Raw genomic sequence first — 19,013 nt, 5'->3', positions numbered from 1 at the left:
ATTATTGAACGTTTACTGTGCTGTACAGTAGATTTAGAAAAACAAACAGAACTGTATTGCTATTGTAACTCTATCATATATATATATATATAGATATATATATATATATATATATATATATATATATATATAGATATAGATATATATATATATATATATATATATATATATATATATATATATATATATATAGAGAGAGAGAGAGAGAGAAATTTTTCCAGTTTCACAATTTCAAACTGAGTCAGCATGTGACTACATAAGCCTGTGCAGGCGGCAGGTGGCAGGTGACTGAACTCATTTCGGTCTCTGCGTGCATAAAGGAGAAACTGTTGCTCTAAGAATTACAGATTAGGGGTTGACTGATTAATCTGCTGGCCAAGTCATCAGCACTGATTGCATGCGTTATCGGTATTAGCACAATTGGCTCTGATAGTGGGGAGGAATATTGGCCGATTTTTAAATGGTTATCTGCTTTTCAAAGCTTTATCATCAGCTAATCGGTCAACCTCTACAACAGATGTAGCCATTGTCGAGTTTTACGGTTTACTTGGTACTTTGACTCCATTTCTATAAGGTAGACTTGCTGTTTGGACCTGCTGAAACAGTATTGAATAAAGATTGTCTGAAGCAGTTCTGACAAAATTTCATAACTTCAGCAATTACTGTAGCATTACAAGGCACGTAGGAAACAACGGGCCGTTCTTTTGTATTCTGTGAGATGTAAACTGCTTACATGTAAACATAGATATTTGGACAGATTATCTTTTTAGCATTTTCTGTCATAATCTCCGTTAGGAGTTGAAAGGCTTTGGGCGTAGCGGACAGCGTCTCCAATGGTGAAGAATATGGTTTTGTTCTCTCCATCATATTCTTTTTTGTCAGTGTAGTATCCCCCTCTTTCCAGATCGTCCAGTACTGAGGCACTACACTGGGCCAGGACAACCTTGATCCCAAGTTCTCCGTAATCTTTGCGGACCTCTTTCAGAGCATTCACTCCAGCCGTATCTAGAAACAAGATGGCGCTGCAGTCGATCACCAAGCTGTGTAATCTACGGGAAGATTTCTTGTCAAGTATCAAGGTTACAGGCGCACCAGCTTCGACCTCATCCTCGTTATCCGCAGCATTCTTCTCGTCTGACTTCATATTTGCGACTCCTGTGTCCTCAGCTTGTTGTTTGCTCTTCTTCGTGAGCTTCATACGGCGAGTTTTCTCCTTCACAGGATCGAGCCCTGCACACCTGTAGAGACATTTTTTGAACAGGCTCTGGTTGGCATAATAGATTGGAGCCTCATATCTAAAAACAGCCACTCCGGGATGCGTTTGAAGGCCGTGGTAAGATGACAGGTCCTCATAATGTTCCCTGTTTGTAGCCTGGCCGAGCTCTAGGACCTGGGCTCTCTGAGTTCGGCCAAGGACACAGAGGGCTGACACCAGGACCCCCACAAGGAGACCCAGCTCTGTATTGACCAGCGCTGAGGTCGCCATGGTGATCACCCAGATGGCAGTATCGACGCGGTTGACTCGCCACATGCGGGGAACGTCTGTGAATTTTCGTAAAGCTCCGCGGAGGTTAACCACAATGATGACAGCTAATACACATCTGGGCAGGAGAGGGAAGCAAGAAAACAAGCAGAAAAACATAAAGGTTATGAGTGTCACTTGGTGGTATTCATGGTAGGAGGCAACTGAATCTGAAGAGTAAAAGGTATTTTAAGCTGTTTAAGAAACACAAGGTTACAAGTCTTCACTTTCCATTTGCAGTATAAAAACATTTGGCTTCTGTCAACTTTAAGGTTTTTAAATTGTCAGTGCAACCTTTTACCATTCAAACATAAAAAAGATGAAAACTTGTGTTTTTTCATATTTTTCAAAAGCAAAAACACTGAGGGGCGAAGGAGATAATGAGAGCAGCAGACAGTGTCAGCTCAAGCCCTACAGAAATAAGAGAGGAAGGATAATAAAAGAAGAAAAGGAACGAAGATTAAAAACTGCACTTAACAGATGGGTGTCGATACTGACAAAGACATTCCATACGATCAGTGAATTGGCGCGTGTGTTTGTTTACGGGTGTGTACGTAGGTAACAGAAGCAAATCAATACCAATCATCAGCTGCAATCTCAATCAATAGGCAGCAATCGAGGCTCACATGAGACCCAAAGCGTCTCCTAATGGATAAAAAGCCCTCTTTGCCTTCTAATTAGCAATTACCTCTTTTTATAAACTGATATTTTTGCTCCTTGCTCCCCCTTATTCCTAATTGATTTTTGAATTATTATGAATTTAAACATTTTTGAACATCAGTGTCGTCACTTCCACGTTGTTGCTTAAAGATATTTGAACTAGCACAGCCTCTGCAGAGAGACCTATTGTTAACGCAGACTCTGCTGGTTATCTGTATTTGTCTAAGTCTACCCTTGAAACTTCTTTTCACGGTAAACAAGATAAGAACCAGAAGCAAACGTTTAGGTTTTTCACTGGATAGAAAACCTTTGACTCATAAAACAAATAATGTCCATGTTTGTGTCAGAGCTGTATGCTACTATGTGTTGCAATTTAAACTTTGGGTGGAATATCACTTACAGAATTTTACCATTTTAATATTCCTATATTGGCTTTTTTGAACAAAAATCTTCATTAATTTAATCGATCTATGTAGAAACTATGCTTTACAGATGACATGCATTTATGTCCTTCTACCATTGAATTTATTTTAGCAAGGTTTTATTTTTTTTTAAATGTATCAACCTTGACACTGGGCCTGGGTGTTTGCTCAGAACCAAAATGTGTGTGGCTCTAAATTGCATGTGGCAGGCTGGTGATGTTTGCTCCACACTGATGATTCTCCTCAACATGCATTTTATAGGTTAGAGATGTTTAGGAAGTGGTTTCTGCATATTGCTTATTTGCTTTTTACACACAGCTGATTTTTGTTATTCTACCACTCCCATCGTGTGACTGTATATGTCTTCTGTTTTGCTATTATGATTTATATAACCTTTACAAGTGGAAATTTTATCAATGTGAAAACACCACTCCAAACAAGCTGATTAAAGTTCATCACTGTATTGATGAGAGCAAGCTGTCATTCCACTAAATCAGATTTAATTACCATTTAACTGCTCTCACCTACTAATAAGAGGTTTAACTCACAAGAGGAATAATTAACATTAATTAAATACTGCTAATTAAGATTTTGTTGTGCTTACTTTTGAAGGGAATAGAAGAGCGGTGCGATAACCAGCAGCACCAGCAGCAGGACAAGGGCGCTGACCAGCCCAGACACCTGAGTCTGGCACCCCGTTGACTCCTTGACGAGGCTTTTAGTTAGTGCTGCACTGGTGGTGAAGCAGCGGAAGAACGATGGCAGGATGTTGCAGAAGCCAATGGCGTACATCTCCTGGTTGGCATCCACTGTGTAACCGTGCTTTTTGGCAAACATCTCCGACAGTGAGACAGTGATGGCGAATCCCACGATGGCAATGGAGAAGGCGTCAACGGCCACATTGGGGATCAGAGACCACATGGGCAGCTGGGGAGGGAGGAAGCCCGTGGGGATGTTGCCAGCCACGCCCGACCCATAGTCGATATTGAAGCGACCAAAGTGAGAGGCCAGTGTCGCAATTATCACCACAAAGAGCTCAAAGGGAATTGGAGCCTGGGTAAGGAAAAGACACACAATTCTTGGATGTTATTTTTTTTGTTAGAATAACAAAATAGTAAGGATGTTAGTTTAATTTTAACATTGTTACCACTAGCGGGGTTACAAATGTAAAGTTTGGTCTGAGGATTGTGGGGGAAATACCATGACAAGATAAGTCAAGTGGTTGTACTGCGTATGGTGGCCTTCTTAGGGTATGAACTTGTCTGATTTAGTTGCACTTTTTATGCCTCAACTCATTTGGACCCGAATTGAACTACCTTAAGGCATACATCTACACATAGCCATATTTTAGCTTGAGCCTTAATCCAACTTCGCAATTTCATGGACCAATTACATTGGAGGAAAAAACAGCAGGGTAGCCAAGTGATGACCAAACATCACCATCCCACCGACCTTTTTTGATTGCAATCTTGACAAAGATTGTTGTACTGTTGCTGCAAATCATTTCAGAAAAAAAGCAGAGTTCTATTTGAAATAAGATTAGCCGCACCTTATCCATTTACTTTTACCTTTAGCTTGGCTTTGAAGCGATCGTTGAGCTCCTTGGTGGGTATCAGTATCAGCAAGCACACCAGACTGGTCACCAAGTCACAAATGTTGGTGTTTCCCAGGTTGATGAGCAGGTTGTACCAGGTCTTAAACAGCGTGAACCAGCCCTGGGGCCTGGGGATTTTCAGGCCAAGAAGGTACTTGAACTGGGAAGTAAGGATGGTCAGGGAGGCTCCTGTAGCGAAGCCACTGAGAAGGGAGTCGGAGAGATAGACGGAGACAAAGCCTACCTGGAAAATGCCCATTAGTACCTGAGAGAAGGCGATACACAGGAGTAAGTCAACAGTTTCCAAACAAGCAGGAAATTGACATACATAGAAGTATTTGCAAAAAGACGCTAGAGATATTGTTTGGTCTGTTCATAGATTCCAGACTATACTGCATTTCCTCCTAGTTTACCAAAGTCATGAGCTGTGACTGAGCTGAATCAGACAGCATTTGTTTACAGTAGCATGCGGCAGATTTGTTGGATTCTAGTGCTTTAGGTCATCCCTGCTCACTTACCTGGTAAACCCCAGCAGTAAAGGTAACTGTAGCTCCCACTGTGATTGCATAGCAGCTTCTGTCACATTCCAAAGCAACGCTGCCATTCCCCTGGCCAGCCAGCAGAATGGCACTACTGTTACTACCGATGCTGCTGCTTTCCGTGACGTATCCCGCCAGAGCCAACTCTCTATCCACAACCTGACCCACGAGCAGGCAGAGCACCCCAAAAATCCCCACTGAGATGTGTTTAGACGTGCCCAAGAAAGCATAGATGATGGAGGAGAAGAACGAAGTATAGAGACCATATATGGGGTCCTGGCTGGCCAGTAAGGAGTACGCTATGGACTGGGGGACCAATAGGATTCCAACAATCAGTCCTGACATGGCATCGCCCAGCAGCCATTCCCTGAGCTGGTAGCGAGGCAACCATTTCAGAATCGGGACAAAGCCCAGAACTTTGGTTTTTGCTTTCTTTGGGGTGCACAAGCAGTGTTTCTTAAGCCGATGTGACACGACAGATTGCCAGCCTTTGGCCGTTTCTTTCTCCAGTCTCGCCAGAATGAGAGGCTGCTGCTGGTCGCTTTCAGCTCCATCTTCCTCATCGCCATGAGTCATGATCAATCTGTGGTGACTAGAAAAAAAATAGAGTTCAGTTTAGCCCAGTAGTCATAGCAGCTTTATCTCAAACAACTGATTACAACAGGCAAAATAATGAGTGGACCTCCACACCCCTGCCTGAGCCAAATCATCTGCTCTAATGCATATTTTAACATTTGCTGCTCGCTACAATAATAACCACATACACTCAATAGGTGCAGGGTGAGGAGAAGTGCTATTCAAATCTCATGACAGTTAGCATGGGCTTGACTACATATTGCTGACATTCTGGTGAGACTAAGGAATATTCCCTCCTCTTGATGTTACATCACAATACAGATAAGACACTTCCCCTTATTCATACAATTCAGCTTGTGCTGAAAAGCTTTTAGCGACCCGTACACAGAAAAATAAGGCTTTACCATTTGCTGGTAATCCCAAGTGCAGATCTCTACCAGGACAAAAACAGGAATCCAAGGAAGATGTCAATAATGGCTCACGTAATGTGATATGTTATTCCCCTCAACAGACTTGGCCGCTTGAGGTCATCATGTAAAGAGGCCTGAGCTACATAATGACTGGATCCTTTATTTCTGTTTCCCAATTCTAGAATTACCATGTCAAAAATTGTAAGTTGGCGTAAGTTAAGTCTGGGCATAACTTGGTTGAAAAGTCAGTTTTTACTACAGACCAACATTAAAGCGACTATATTTTGTCCAAAAAAGACCTAACCACGTGTAGAAACTGAACTGAAACTAACTTCAACGCTGGGGATCGAATTGGTTTTATATAACAAGCACATCAAAAACAAAACTATCACCTCACAACCCAGCTGATCACATTTAACAGGCGTTTTTTACCCTGTAGATACCCAAACTGTGCTTACAGTAATCCCTACTGGGACTGTGTGACTACTTCTCCACAGCATGCATTCTCAAAATTATAACGTCAATAGGATTACAGTGACCTTAACTCGTTTTGTTTCCCCAAAGGACTCACGTGTAGTGATGTTAATGAGATGATCGGCCATGCCTGCAGACCATTTAAATGCAGACAGTTGTTAATTGGAAGCGTTATCACCAAAATGTTAACTTGTATAGCAGCATTACTAAACGGTAATATATACTAACGCTTATATCTAATGTTGCCGGTGTAAAAATCTCCTCAAAGTCATTGTTTACTTGCGAAAATCCCTTATTAGCTCAGTCCCCGCAGGGTTAACTAGCTAACATAACTCCTGCCAACGCTGCGTTAGCGGAGCCCTGAATGGGCACTATTGTAAACAAGTTGTCAACGTGGACACCAGCTGAAACTTTAAGCTAACGGAGGTTAACTAACGCAACAGTCTACTTTTCCGCAGGAGGAGAGAAAAAAAACATTGTTGTGTACAAGTGTAAAGTGTAACTGACCTGAGCTCGAGTCAGTCGTGGTTTACAAAGTTACTCGTGACTTCAGACAGTTGAGTGTCATCCTGCTTCAATTGCATTAGGGACCGGTCTTTAGCGCCGTGCGTCATGACGTTTACGGAACGTGCGTCACATGACCGACTGAGACAAAAGATAGTTTGTGTAGGAAGATGAATCACTTTGTAGCAAAATAAGAAATGTGTAATTATTATAAATTATAATGCCAAATTTAAGGCAAGGGAAGCTACTATGTGTAGTTATGTTCAGATAACAAGGTTTACATTAAAAAAATAAGTATATCTTCATAATGTAAAATCCTTGCACAGTCACACAGCTCTTGAAAAACTTCTAAACAGAAGGCCAGCTATCATAACTTTTCTATTTCAACAATTGGCTGAATCAAAAAAAAATCCCTAAACTGTTTTTTAAACGCATATTTGGAAAACAGAATAACAGTGGAAAACCAGTGTAGAAATATCTGGCATATAGTTAGTCAGGGAAAAACTGTTCTCCAACCCAAAGTCCATGAGCCACTCACTCTGTAACTCATATTGAGGTTGGTGACAGGGCAATCAGGGATAGTGAGTATTCATTTAGCTTTTCAACTCTCTGAACAGATTGATTGAGTCCATACAAGTGAAAGCAGCTGTGCAGCTCTGTGAAGGTTTTTGTTATCACCAATGACATGACTTCTGTTCCTGCTGTTTGTTATTCTGTCTCAGATTGCTTAGAGGGGGCGTTAGGGTGACTGATGTTTCTGATTTATCACCACAGGTGGAGGCACTTGATATAATAATAATAATAATGATAGTAAATGACTATTCTTTGTTTTTGCTATGGCCAAACAACACTTCTGAATCCCATGGCATGCCAGCAGGTAATAAGGTAATAGAGGGTCAGAAGGGAGAGGGTGTTGGTGAGTCTTGGTTTTGCACTCACAGTTTTGCTGAGGCCCTACATGACATGACATGAGCAATCTGACTAAATGATATCATAATTTATATTGCTCATTTGTACAGTAGCAAGCAACAGAGACTGATATTAATGTTTTTCAGGCCTCTTGTCATGGTTATGAAATACTGAGAGTTTTTCGCAACTCGTTAAAAATAGAAATAGCACAATGTACTATTAGATTAAGTTTGGGATTCTTGAGAATATAGACTGATGATGACTTGATTAACAGAAGTTACTTTTCAACTAAAGTTTATTAGTGTGTTGTGTATTATAACCCATTGTCAACGTCTCCTCCATTTAGCTCAAACTGTTATTTTATGGTATATTACTGTATTACTATGAAATATATAAGCTGTTTCTACGTGATCTCTGAAATCTTGTTACCAATGGGATTGTTTGTAACTGATATATTCAAGAGGAGAGGAAATAACCATCTTCTATCGGCCACCGTTGAAGCAAACAGGGAGTCATTTATTCTAAAATGACAGCCTTTGAGGGAAGTGTAACTTAAATACTTCTTGTTATGAACACAGACATGCAGTACTGTTACCATATTGCCTGCGAATCCCAAATTTCTAGCAAAGTAACATTTTTACAGTGAAATTGGGACACTTTCTGAGAAAGTTTAGCTCATTGAGGTCTAACTGAATGTGTTAGAAGTGTTAAACTAAAACTACGTCCGTTAAATGCAGACAAGAGGTTGTCATATATCTTATGAACACAGTATCTCAAATCAGCAAGCTATACGCCATGAGTACTAATTTTTCGTGACACTACACAGGAACCAATACAATCGAGTGTTTTGGGTGCCTTAGAGTGACACAGAAAAAGGAATCCCATGTTGTATCATTAAACATGGAAGGTGTCGTAATCCCAGCGTTGTAATTGGATGCAGGCTTATGTCTACACATGACCATTTAAAACCATCCTGGTAATCCCTTTTCTTTTCTCAGACACCTGCAGAGTTGGTTAGCAGGACAGACGGATTACACACTTTGCTGGAGACAATACAAGGACTTTAACAGGTAGGACTGTTCATCTTTTATTAAAGTAATCTATATAAGGTTTGTGGGACAGAGGGGTCACTTGTATTTTACTATTATTATATTACATAACTTTATTGGTGAATGTATTTGATGTACCTTTGATAAGGAACAGCAACACAGGCCAGAAAATCACAGGGAAGTACTAAATGAACTTAAATGTGTCCTGTTGTGACAACACAAAGCCTGTTGAATTCATTGTCGGGAGTCATTTGGCCTTAACGTTCATATTATGGTGATTTAAAGGGATGATGCCCACTTTGCTTTTATCACGACGCATTTTTTTTCAATTATTCTGTGTTATGATAGAATAAGCATAGATGTCTCCATAGCCGACAGTGAAGGTTAAGAGCCAAAGACGTGAAGTTGAAATTGAACAACAAAATAACATTTTCAGTGCGCGTCAAAGACTCATGATTAGAGACATGGTGACAGAGCTATGAAACACACAGCCTTTGTTTAAGTTGTGTTTTCAATTTGTTTCACAGTTTTTCAAGATAAGCGTAACTGGAGACGGACAATAACAGGTTTCCATCTATTATGAAATTACTGGCTGTCTACATGAACTATTGATGAACCCAAGTTGAATAAGACTACTGTATATACTACTTAATGCTGTATGTACTGCTTAGTACTTACTTACCACCTATATGCTAACTAATATGGCTGCCTGTTACAGGGAAGGGCTCTTGCAGTGATAAACCCAATTAGAATTAATCAATAATCATCTCCAGCTCCAGCTCTATCTTTCCTTTTAGCATCTTTTTGAAGTGACGTGTTGTTTGGGTGTGGATGATATTTATTTATTTTTTCCTACATTGCACTTTAGTGTACTTTTTATTCTATTTATTTGTGTTTTCTTTTATACCTTTTATGGCACCTAAAGGAGGTTGCACCTTTCAATTTTGTTGTACTTGTTGCAATGACAATAAAGACATTCATTCGTTACACATTGACTGTATGGTTCAGTCTCAGTGTTTTCATCAACCCTGTGCACTACCTGCCCAGCACGAGTTGTTTGAGACCGTACTGGAGCTAAAAGAGGAAGTAAATGTTGGACTGATATGACTTTTTTCCTTGTTGTGCATTAGCTCAGACCTAATCAAACAATCATTGTATCTTTAAGTGGAAGTCTTTTTCTGTTGGATCAGTTTTGGTTGAATACACTGCTAAGTAGCAGTTAATGAGTAATTTTTGAATGAAAGGAGGTTTTTTGAATACACTTTCCCTAACCAGACTTTTCTCACTCTGCATTTTGATTGCTGAGCATCCAGCCCCAAAAATTAATGCCATCTGTTTTAAATTGTGCCCCGTCAGCAGCAGCCATGGTGGACGCAGCGGCAGCAGAGCAGTTCCTGGATGCCAACCCTCAGTTCGCCAAGCAGTACTACGACACGAACTTCCGGCCTAAGGTCGTCTCAGACCTGCTGGACAACAACCGGAAGGTGGTGCTGGACATCAGCAAGTACCACGACCTGACGATGGCGGACGAGAGCGAGATCCTCTTCGACCTGATGCGAGACATCCAGGACAACCTGCAGATGGAGAAGTCTGTCTTCAACCTCATGAGACACCTCAGCTTCATGATGAGGGCCGACCGCATGAGTCTCTTCATGTACCGCCAGAGGAATGGAGTGGCTGAGCTGGCAACCAGGTTACTGGGGATCTCTGCTAAAGTTTAACATGTAGCTTATTCTGAGAAACAGAGATTATGTGTTAGTGTCAAAAGATGATAAAGGTATGACTTGAACTGCATAGATTTTGTTAGTAAGCAGCAACAGTTAAGCCTGGAAAACTAAACATCTTGGACAAAGATCATTCTCAGATAAATCCCTCTGGAATACGTATTGAATGAGCACACTTACTCTTTTTCACCAGCACACTGACACTATCTCAGACACTCATATTTGGCAGCTCAATTAATAGAATGGTTTTTTTTCCCACATATTTTCATGCCAACATCAGGTGCCCACTACAAGCAGACTTTGACTGCTGACAGTTTCAGTGATGATTTAGAACCTTGCGAAGTGTTGAGGGACATTTGCATTTCCTGTCTTTAGTGATTGATTTTTTTGCAGGTTTTAATGCTTTGAAATTAAATGTTTGAGTTAAAGAATTAAAAAAAAAAAAAAGATATCAACCTGTTTCAGTTACACAACACATTATATTTTTTTATCTTTACCTTCAGGTTATTCAATGTGCATAAAGATGCGGTGTTTGATGAATGCCTGGTGCCACCTGACAGTGAGATTGTGTACCCGTTGGATTTGGGCATTGTGGGCCACGTGGCGTCCAGCAAGAAGATGGTCAACATTCCTAATGTGGCTGAGGTAGATAAATGCAACTGTTTGTTTGAATCTTCCCACACATACTTTCAATATATATTTAAAGAGTAAAACGTTTTCCTCCCAATTGATTTTCCTCCTCAATTTTACTTCTTTACTTCTCATTACAAAACGTGCAAAAACTCAAATCTATCATCCACAATAACATATATAAAAGAAAATATATATAATATATATATATATATGTATCTTATATATAAGATAAAGTCCTCCCTCTGTTACTGCCACATGGTAACTTAAAAGCAGTCTGGTTAGTCGTGTAATCAGTACAGCACAGGTCATGGCCAGACATTTTTTAAAGATTAGACAACAGAAAGTAACAATTTCCTCTGTTTGCCAAGGAGTAAAAAACTGTCTCCTGTTGCTCTGTCTCTATTTGACCACCAGATGGCGACTTGACATCACAGTGTACCTTCCACTAATTCCCTCCAACCAAAGCCAGTTCAATCTCATTATAGCCAATACCTTTGGCATTTGAAAATGGCTGGCAAGCTCATTCCCATGTACATTTCAAGTTTGTCATGCTGCTGCAGGTCCACTAACTTCACTTCCACCCCCTCCTTCCTGGCCACCCCTGCACAAACTGTTATTGTGACATTTACACATAATAAGGCAACAGCCCACTCTGCATAACTGATGGATTACAAGCCCTCCTCTGTATCAGTTCAACCACTTCATTTCATGGGAGATTAGAAAGCTCAGCTGCTGATGTACGAACAAAACAGACCCGGGTTGATTGTTCGCGTTTGGTTTTTATCTGTCAGTTTTGCTGCCAGGCCGGCCGGTTGTGCCTTCACTGTGAGCCACCGCAGAACAGACACCATCTCGCTGTTCAAAACCTGCATTCGTCTGTCTCACACAAACACATTGAAGCACGATTGGGAAATGTGGCAACTGGAACGATATCAAAGCCTCCAAGCCTCAGTCTCCCCAGTCGTAGTGAAAGAACAGCTATGTTTCCATATAATTGGTTGGCTTTATGATGCTAATGCACTAAGGATGGCCTTTCAGAGTAATGCAGAGACTGGGAATCACTGTCTCTCTGTGCTCTATTTCCATCCCAGTCCAATCCAGTGCAACTAGTCAGGGTTCATGTAGGTGGAAGGTGGGAATTATGTTTCACTGGGATTATGTGGTGAGCAACAGCTGGCCTCATTTCTCCCGCTTCTTCTATCCCTTTCTCCTTCAAAGTAACTTTAATCATCCCATAATTTACAGACTAATAACTTTGACCATTATATGAGGTGTAGTTACTCGAGGGATGTGCGTGTGAGAGGTGGGGAATGTTAGTGGGGGAGGATGCAGATGAAGCCGGTTAATCTGTCCTGAATTAGAGCGATCCCAGATTACTCCCAGAGGTCACACAGGCCCAGAGCCATTTTCACAGACTCAGCACTATAACACACCTTTAATCTAGTCTGTTACACAGTATTGTTTCCAATTTTCATCTTTGAAGAAGAAACACTGAAATCCACTTAATGTGTCATAACTTGAGAAATTAAATTGGCCAGAGAGACACCTTGTGTCTATGTATGTTATATATAATTACATAAATAAATGGTGTCTATGAATATATACTTATATAACTTGCACGTAGATTATGTTTCTAAAGTGTAGAGTTCCTGAGTAAAGGTCAGGGCAAAGCGTGCCCTGATAACAGGCAGGATGAAGACTTCTCTGGGCTTTAGGGGGTCAAAGGTCATCCAATAAGAACCTGTCAAACGGCCCATATCTTTGGAACAAGTTCATTTCTAAGCTGTGTGAGGCTGCACTCGAACAAGTCAATATGCGTTGCTGATCCAGGATCAGCAAAATAAGGGAGAGAAAAACAAATTTTAACATTAATAAATAGGCTGATTTAGTTTGTTCTGTTGACTGCATAAATCCCATTACTGATGCTCAAACAGATGTACAACTTCAAAATAAAAACCGAGAATGAGAAAGGGCAGGTGCATACTTCAAAAGGAACATGTTGCACTTTTCCTTTTGAAGTATAACATGCAGTAGAGTCAGTCTACTGCATTTGGTCTGACCCACAAATGCATTAAACCCATGAAAGGTCTTTTCAGGATGCAGGACGCAGATCCAGGATGTGTATCTGTAGCTCAGTAGAAGTGTGTTTGAGTTTCTGCTCAGGCTTCTTACCTTTGCACGTGACTGCAGCACCATTAAAGTTTCTGAGGCTGGAGGATGAAACTTTAATGACACAAATGTTTGATTCTGAGGAGTTTTCTCCTGTTGGTGAGTGTGAGGTTGTTAAAGGGGCAGATAGAGCAGTAGAGCCTGACAGATAAATCGGCCAATACGAGCTTATTGCAAAATATATCAGTATTGCCACTTGTATCAGCCGATAAATTCCAAAAAATGTAAGTACCCGCAATGACATAGATGTGTTTGGAAATAGTTAATTCAATAATTTCTCCACCTGTCCTTTATCAATCAGACTATATGTATTATGCACTCTGCAAAAAATTATAATCTATGCTTCTCTTGCAAACTCTACTAACTTACTGATTCCCTGAATGCACCCTGCTTATGAGTTTGTCTTTTTCTAACCAGAGAGTAAAATCTGCACAAAATCTCACACCTTGCCTTTTCCTAACCTGGGCTCTGTCACCAATTTTGGTCCTCTGACGTGTGCTTTCTTCAGGTTTTAGTTTATGGGAGTTAATGAGTCGCTCTTGCTCTGTTTCACGCCTGGAGGAACGCAACTGATGGCCCTTGCTGCACAGGAGGAGCAGTAGGTGGAGTGTAGCAGAAAGGGTCTTGAGTTTGTGCATAAGGGAATGTCTTTGCAAGCAGTGTTCACCAAAGTCTGGATGTTTTGAAGGGTGCAGGGGCACTGACCCGGCAATTAATACAATGAAATACTCTCTCTCTCTTCTCTTCTTAGAGCCCTCATTTCAGTGACTTTGTGGACGAGCTGACTGAGTATTCGACCAAGAATGTCCTCGCCATCCCCATCATGAACGGTAAAGACATGGTGGCAGTCATGATGGCCCTCAACAAGTTGGATGGGCCATCCTTCACTGCAAAAGATGAAGAGGTAACAATCTAATACTGTCTTGGAAATTCAGCACATTCACTTACTTCCATGAATTCCATTTTCGGCTTTATAGAGAACGCCATAACTATTATGTCTTTTACGAGCAACTTGCTGCAGCGCATTGTCCTGGACTAGGTGCCCAATGTGCACAGGGCTATCTTTATTTAGATGGATGACTTTGAAGGTTTTTTTGTTTGTTTTCTTCTCACTTTGTTGAATAAAAATGTTCAAACTGGCATTTGCAGGAACAGGACATTAGTTCATTACAATACAACTGAGAACATGATTGCCACAAATACTACTGCAACTACTACTGCTAATAATAATAATAATAATAATCACTTTGCAACTGTGACAGGGAATCTCTTCAAATGTGGTATAAATGTATATGGCCATAACTCAATTCATATGCTAATTACGACATTTTAGTCAATGTCTAATAGAATAAAATGATGACGTGATGTCAGTTTATATGCAAAGGGTCAAAGGTCAGCTTCACTGTGACATCATTATGTCCTGCAAAAACACTTTTCAGGCCATTATTCAATGACATAACTCAGGAACAGAAGGGAAGATTGTGTCCATGTTTCTCATTTGGTTGTATACAGAATTGGTGATGCTAATTTGGGGTCTTGACAGACAGTTGTGGCCCTGCTTGTAATGCTTTTGCGGCTAATCTGCTGTATTTTCCTGCTTCGTCAGTGGTACTTTGGGTGCATGCATCCTAGTACCCTGTCGTCAAGTTAGCTGAGGACATGTAATGTACAATTACATTACATTATAACTTTATATAATCCTTGTTTTACTCTAAATATGATGGGAAGGTGCAAAATACCAACTAGAAATGACTCAGAGTGCATTGGGTACAATTATTCTCCCAGTTTGTTAAATTTTAATTTAGAATCTGTATTTGATATAGACAATTTGCTGGCTGGCTGCTGGCACCCTGGGTTTTTGGACAGTATCTAAATTCTAATCTATTAGAACAGAGCTGAACCATCATGATTGGGAGACAATCATGATGAAATATTAAATTAGCTTGACATTTAAACTCCCAACCAGTAAAGTCAGTGTTTTATATAGGACTGGAACAATTGATGTGGTTAAGTCAGTAAGTTTAATATTTTATTTGCATAAAACCATGTGTTTGCTTTATGGCTCCTACTCTGGCCTGCAGTAGCAGTTGTTGTATTAGTCACCTAAACTATGCTGATATATTGCTACATAAATCTAAAGCCCCTCAAGTCATTACTAGCAATTCTAATCCTTTAACTTTCTGAAAGCTGACAGGAGAACATTCTTCAGCCTGTCATAGAACATTTAGAGAGAGAGATCTCTAGTGGGTGCAAAGCGATAAACTAAGACACAAAACTAACTACAAACTAAAACATCACAGCAGATGCTTCACCACCAAAACTATAAAATAGTTTAAAGTCAGTCACAAAGTCAGTACAAGTTGTGAAATCATCCCTAAATCAAAGTGTGTACTTAACTTTACACGAACAATTAACAAGCAACAGTTGTGGGCCTCCACTGTGGCCGCCTGAATCTGTGTTTCATCACCTGAGAGCTCTCTGTGGCATTCAGACCACACAGAAATGCATTTTCTTTGTCAAGAGAGAGGAGACAATGTTACCTAAATCACTTATATCTAAAAGAGTAGTTGAACCATGTAGCTATTTGCAATTCTTTGACTCAAAAATGAGAGATCTGCCATTTGTGTGAAATGTGTCACCTGCTCTGAGTGGTGGTACAAAAGTAAAAGTGAGGAGCACATCAATTAAAACTGATGAATATTTTAATGTTTATTTCTGGGCCTTTGCTGAGAACCCGCAATCATAACCACCTCTAAGCATTTGCACAAAGCAGCTGAAAGTGTGTGAAAAGTGTGCTGTTTTTTTTTTTCCAGACCTTGAACAAGTATCTCAACTTTGGCAACCTGCTCCTGAGAGTTTTCCACCTGAGCTACCTGCACAACTGTGAGACCAGGAGGGGACAGGTGAGCAGGCAGAGCATGCAGGACTTCAATTAGTCTTTCCCTTGGGAAATATTTCATTTGAGTTTGTTCTCAGGCTGCATTCACACAAGCTGAAAGTGTCCCACATCTGACCTTTTTTCCATCTTAGTCTCAGATCTGATGCTTATTAGACTCAATGTGAACAGCAAAAAGGTGCATGGATCCACATTTCTTCTTCTCTTGATGACATAGTTATATGGAAGAAAGGAGCATGAAAAAGATGGAAAGAGAGTCCTACAAATTGATTAGTGTATTTGACGAGGTGCCTCGATTTGGCCTGATTCTAAAAGCACAAACTGTAAAAAAAAAATGTGTCGTAATAGTAAGAGAAGCGACAGTCAGACAGGAGGAGAATTTACAGGTTAATCCTCAGGTTCTATGGCGCACATGAACTTTGCAACTGTTCTGTATCCACAACATTGTACAGGTGCTGCTGTGGTCGGCCAGCAAGGTGTTTGAAGAGCTGACGGACATTGAGAGGCAGTTCCACAAGGCCTTGTACACAGTCAGAGCTTTCCTCAACTGTGACCGTTACTCTGTGGGTCTCCTGGACATGACCAAGACCAAGGTGGGTTTCCATAGATACACACCCAGAGAAGTCAGGGAAAAGCTGTAAACAAGCAAAACTATTAATACAGAGGTCAGGAAGCAGCACCATAATCCGCTGTCTGTGGTTTACTATCCGTGCTTCACTGTTTTTAAATGGTCAGGTTCCAAGTTTACACTGTGATGTCACCGGAATATTAAGTTTTGTTGCTTCAGATTTACACTCATTTGCAGAGTTAGGAGCCAGGTCACCCAAATAAAGCTTAAGTAGTCAAACTTCTTAAACTTTAATATAAAAGCAGACCAGGGAGAAATAATCTACATCTGGGGCTTGAATTAGGTTTTGAGAAACATAACTGCAGCAACAGTGCTCAGGTTCACAAAATCCTAAAACTTGGCACGAGCCACAGTGAACCGTGACATCCTGGGAAAATGGAACCACCATTACAATCAACTTTTACAAATTTGAAACTACGTGCATCCATTGCTCATTGATTATTCACTGATGTGTTTGTACCATTCTCTTCAGAGTTTATTGAGATTCCTCTCCTGTTTTTCTCCCTCCTCATTTGGGAAGAGTACTCCTTTGGGGTTTCTTTGTCAGACCTTCATGAAAGAAATACTAAACACCCCGTTCTGATCAGTGGTGTTCAATCCCTATGTATTTGTGATAACTACCATATTGCCATAGATACTACTTATTGGCTGTGGCTGTCACCTAATTACACACAGCTGCCAGTTGATTCCTAGCACCTGCTATCTGAGAACAAACACATGTTGTCTGCCTGCACAGATGGCTGTCTGGTAACAACACTGGATCTCATGAATAAACCACTTAAGAATAAACAAAAGTAGTGGCTCAGCTTTGAGCCCATGTTTTAAAAACTGCACTTTTTGAAGAAAGAACAGAAAATATTACAAGCTCCTAAGAGGCTGCTGGCATTAGTATTTTCAGGCTGGACCTACTATATACAGTAAGTGCATCTAAATAATGAAACAACAGAAGCGTCCGTATCAGCAATGTTGTTTCACTTAAAATCTCCTGTTTTTTCTCTGTGTTTGTGTGTGTGTGTGTGTAGGAGTTCTTTGACCTGTGGCCAGTTCTGATGGGAGAAGTTCCACCATATGACGGACCTAAAACTCCTGATGGCAGGGTGAGGAAATATTGATCACTGCTACGACAACTACCGCCATTGCCAGTACTGTCACTGCTCCTGCTCATTTACTCTACTGCCCCCCTCAGGCCAAAATGTCCCCTTGACTGTCACTTATCCACGAGAGGTAAACAGTAAAACTTTTGGCAGCCTACTGAGCAGATTCATGCTCCCAGGTTAATGGTGGAAGACTTCTTGCACCACTGTACAACTTTCATAGGAATGAACGGAGCCTCGCCTCTGACGCCATGTCCAATTCTCTTTATGCTGTACGTTTTACTTGAGTTTTCAACTGCAACTCATGTTTTTTAAAATGTTTTTTACTCAGGTGGAGTTTTCACAGCCATCAGTATTTCACACATCAACAAACCTGGACCTTTTCTTCACAATTTGATATAAATTAGTTTCCCAGTACTGCTTATTAGCAAACTTGGAAAATACAATAATTATTATATATAGTAAATAACTGTTACTAAGTCACAGTTACTACATTTTGTCTACACTTAATGAAGAGTTAATGTTGTCATGCAATATATTACTCTGTTTGTATCGTCGTTGGGAGTTTTTTGATCCCAATTGATTCAGTTTAAATGTCTTCTCCACATAGTGTCTGTCTAATTGTGATGTTGTGTGTGTCTTTTCAAGGAAGTTATCTTCTACAAACTGATTGACTACATCCTACATGGCAAAGAGGACATCAAAGTCATACCGTAAGTCAACACAGAGATCTACTTTAGAGGTTGACTATTAGTCGTGTGATGAAGCAGGTTTTTAAATTGTAGGCCCCCATTTTGTTTGTTCTTATGCTTGTGGACGCACATGTGCTGGATGTTAACATAACTTTTGTTTATGAGAACACTCTACAGAGCACATTTAAGGTTTTTGGGGAGTTGTTACCAGAGGTATATTAATGTTGTCTGTTCCTCCCTGACAAAACTGAATATGATCTACATTTGACCTTTTATGAAAAATCCTACAAGATCATTTCCAAGGCTAGATGTCGTCATTTTAATTTGATTTTAATTAACACAAGTCACTGACATTCTGATCCTGTGTGTGTCCTTTTTTTCGATTTTCTAACATTGCTCCGCTTGTAAACAGTAATAATTGCTTTTCAAATATCTCACTGCAAAATAATTTAACCTGCGTAAAAAAGTTGTTTATGGATTATTTGACTTTAATGATTTTATATAATCTTTAGATCACC

At 40.3% G+C, this 19,013-nt stretch overlaps 1 protein-coding gene across 1 annotated transcript; it reads right to left on the bottom strand.

Moving 5' to 3' along the window:
• Positions 1-396: 396 nt before the first annotated feature.
• LOC139225389 (sulfate transporter-like) lies at positions 397-6,781 on the bottom strand. Its single transcript, XM_070856245.1, has 6 exons — positions 6,705-6,781; positions 4,717-5,329; positions 4,173-4,463; positions 3,209-3,657; positions 652-1,601; positions 397-593 (listed from the first exon to the last, which is right to left on the bottom strand). The coding sequence occupies exons 2-5, from the start codon at positions 5,311-5,313 to the stop codon at positions 767-769; spliced, it is 2,172 nt and encodes a 723-aa protein (XP_070712346.1). The 5' UTR covers positions 5,314-5,329; positions 6,705-6,781; the 3' UTR covers positions 397-593; positions 652-766.
• Between the last annotated feature and the right edge of the window lie 12,232 nt (positions 6,782-19,013).

Source organism: Pempheris klunzingeri, unplaced genomic scaffold (assembly GCF_042242105.1).
Source record: "Pempheris klunzingeri isolate RE-2024b unplaced genomic scaffold, fPemKlu1.hap1 Scaffold_148, whole genome shotgun sequence".
In the NCBI taxonomy this organism is placed as follows: domain Eukaryota; kingdom Metazoa; phylum Chordata; class Actinopteri; order Acropomatiformes; family Pempheridae; genus Pempheris; species Pempheris klunzingeri.
Note: the sequence above shows the minus strand (reverse complement) of the source record. Positions and strands in the feature narration are given on the sequence as shown.

Excerpts from the sequence above, each read along its gene's own strand:
- LOC139225389 (XM_070856245.1), bottom strand. The coding sequence starts at position 5,313 with ATGACTCATGGCGATGAGGAAGATGGAGCTGAAAGCGACCAGCAGCAG. Across the intron at positions 4,464-4,716 it reads TTACTGCTGGGGTTTACCAG|GTACTAATGGGCATTTTCCA; the intron begins GTAAGTGAGCAG and ends GCCTTCTCTCAG. Across the intron at positions 1,602-3,208 it reads CTCTTCTATTCCCTTCAAAA|ATGTGTATTAGCTGTCATCA; the intron begins GTAAGCACAACA and ends TCTCCTGCCCAG.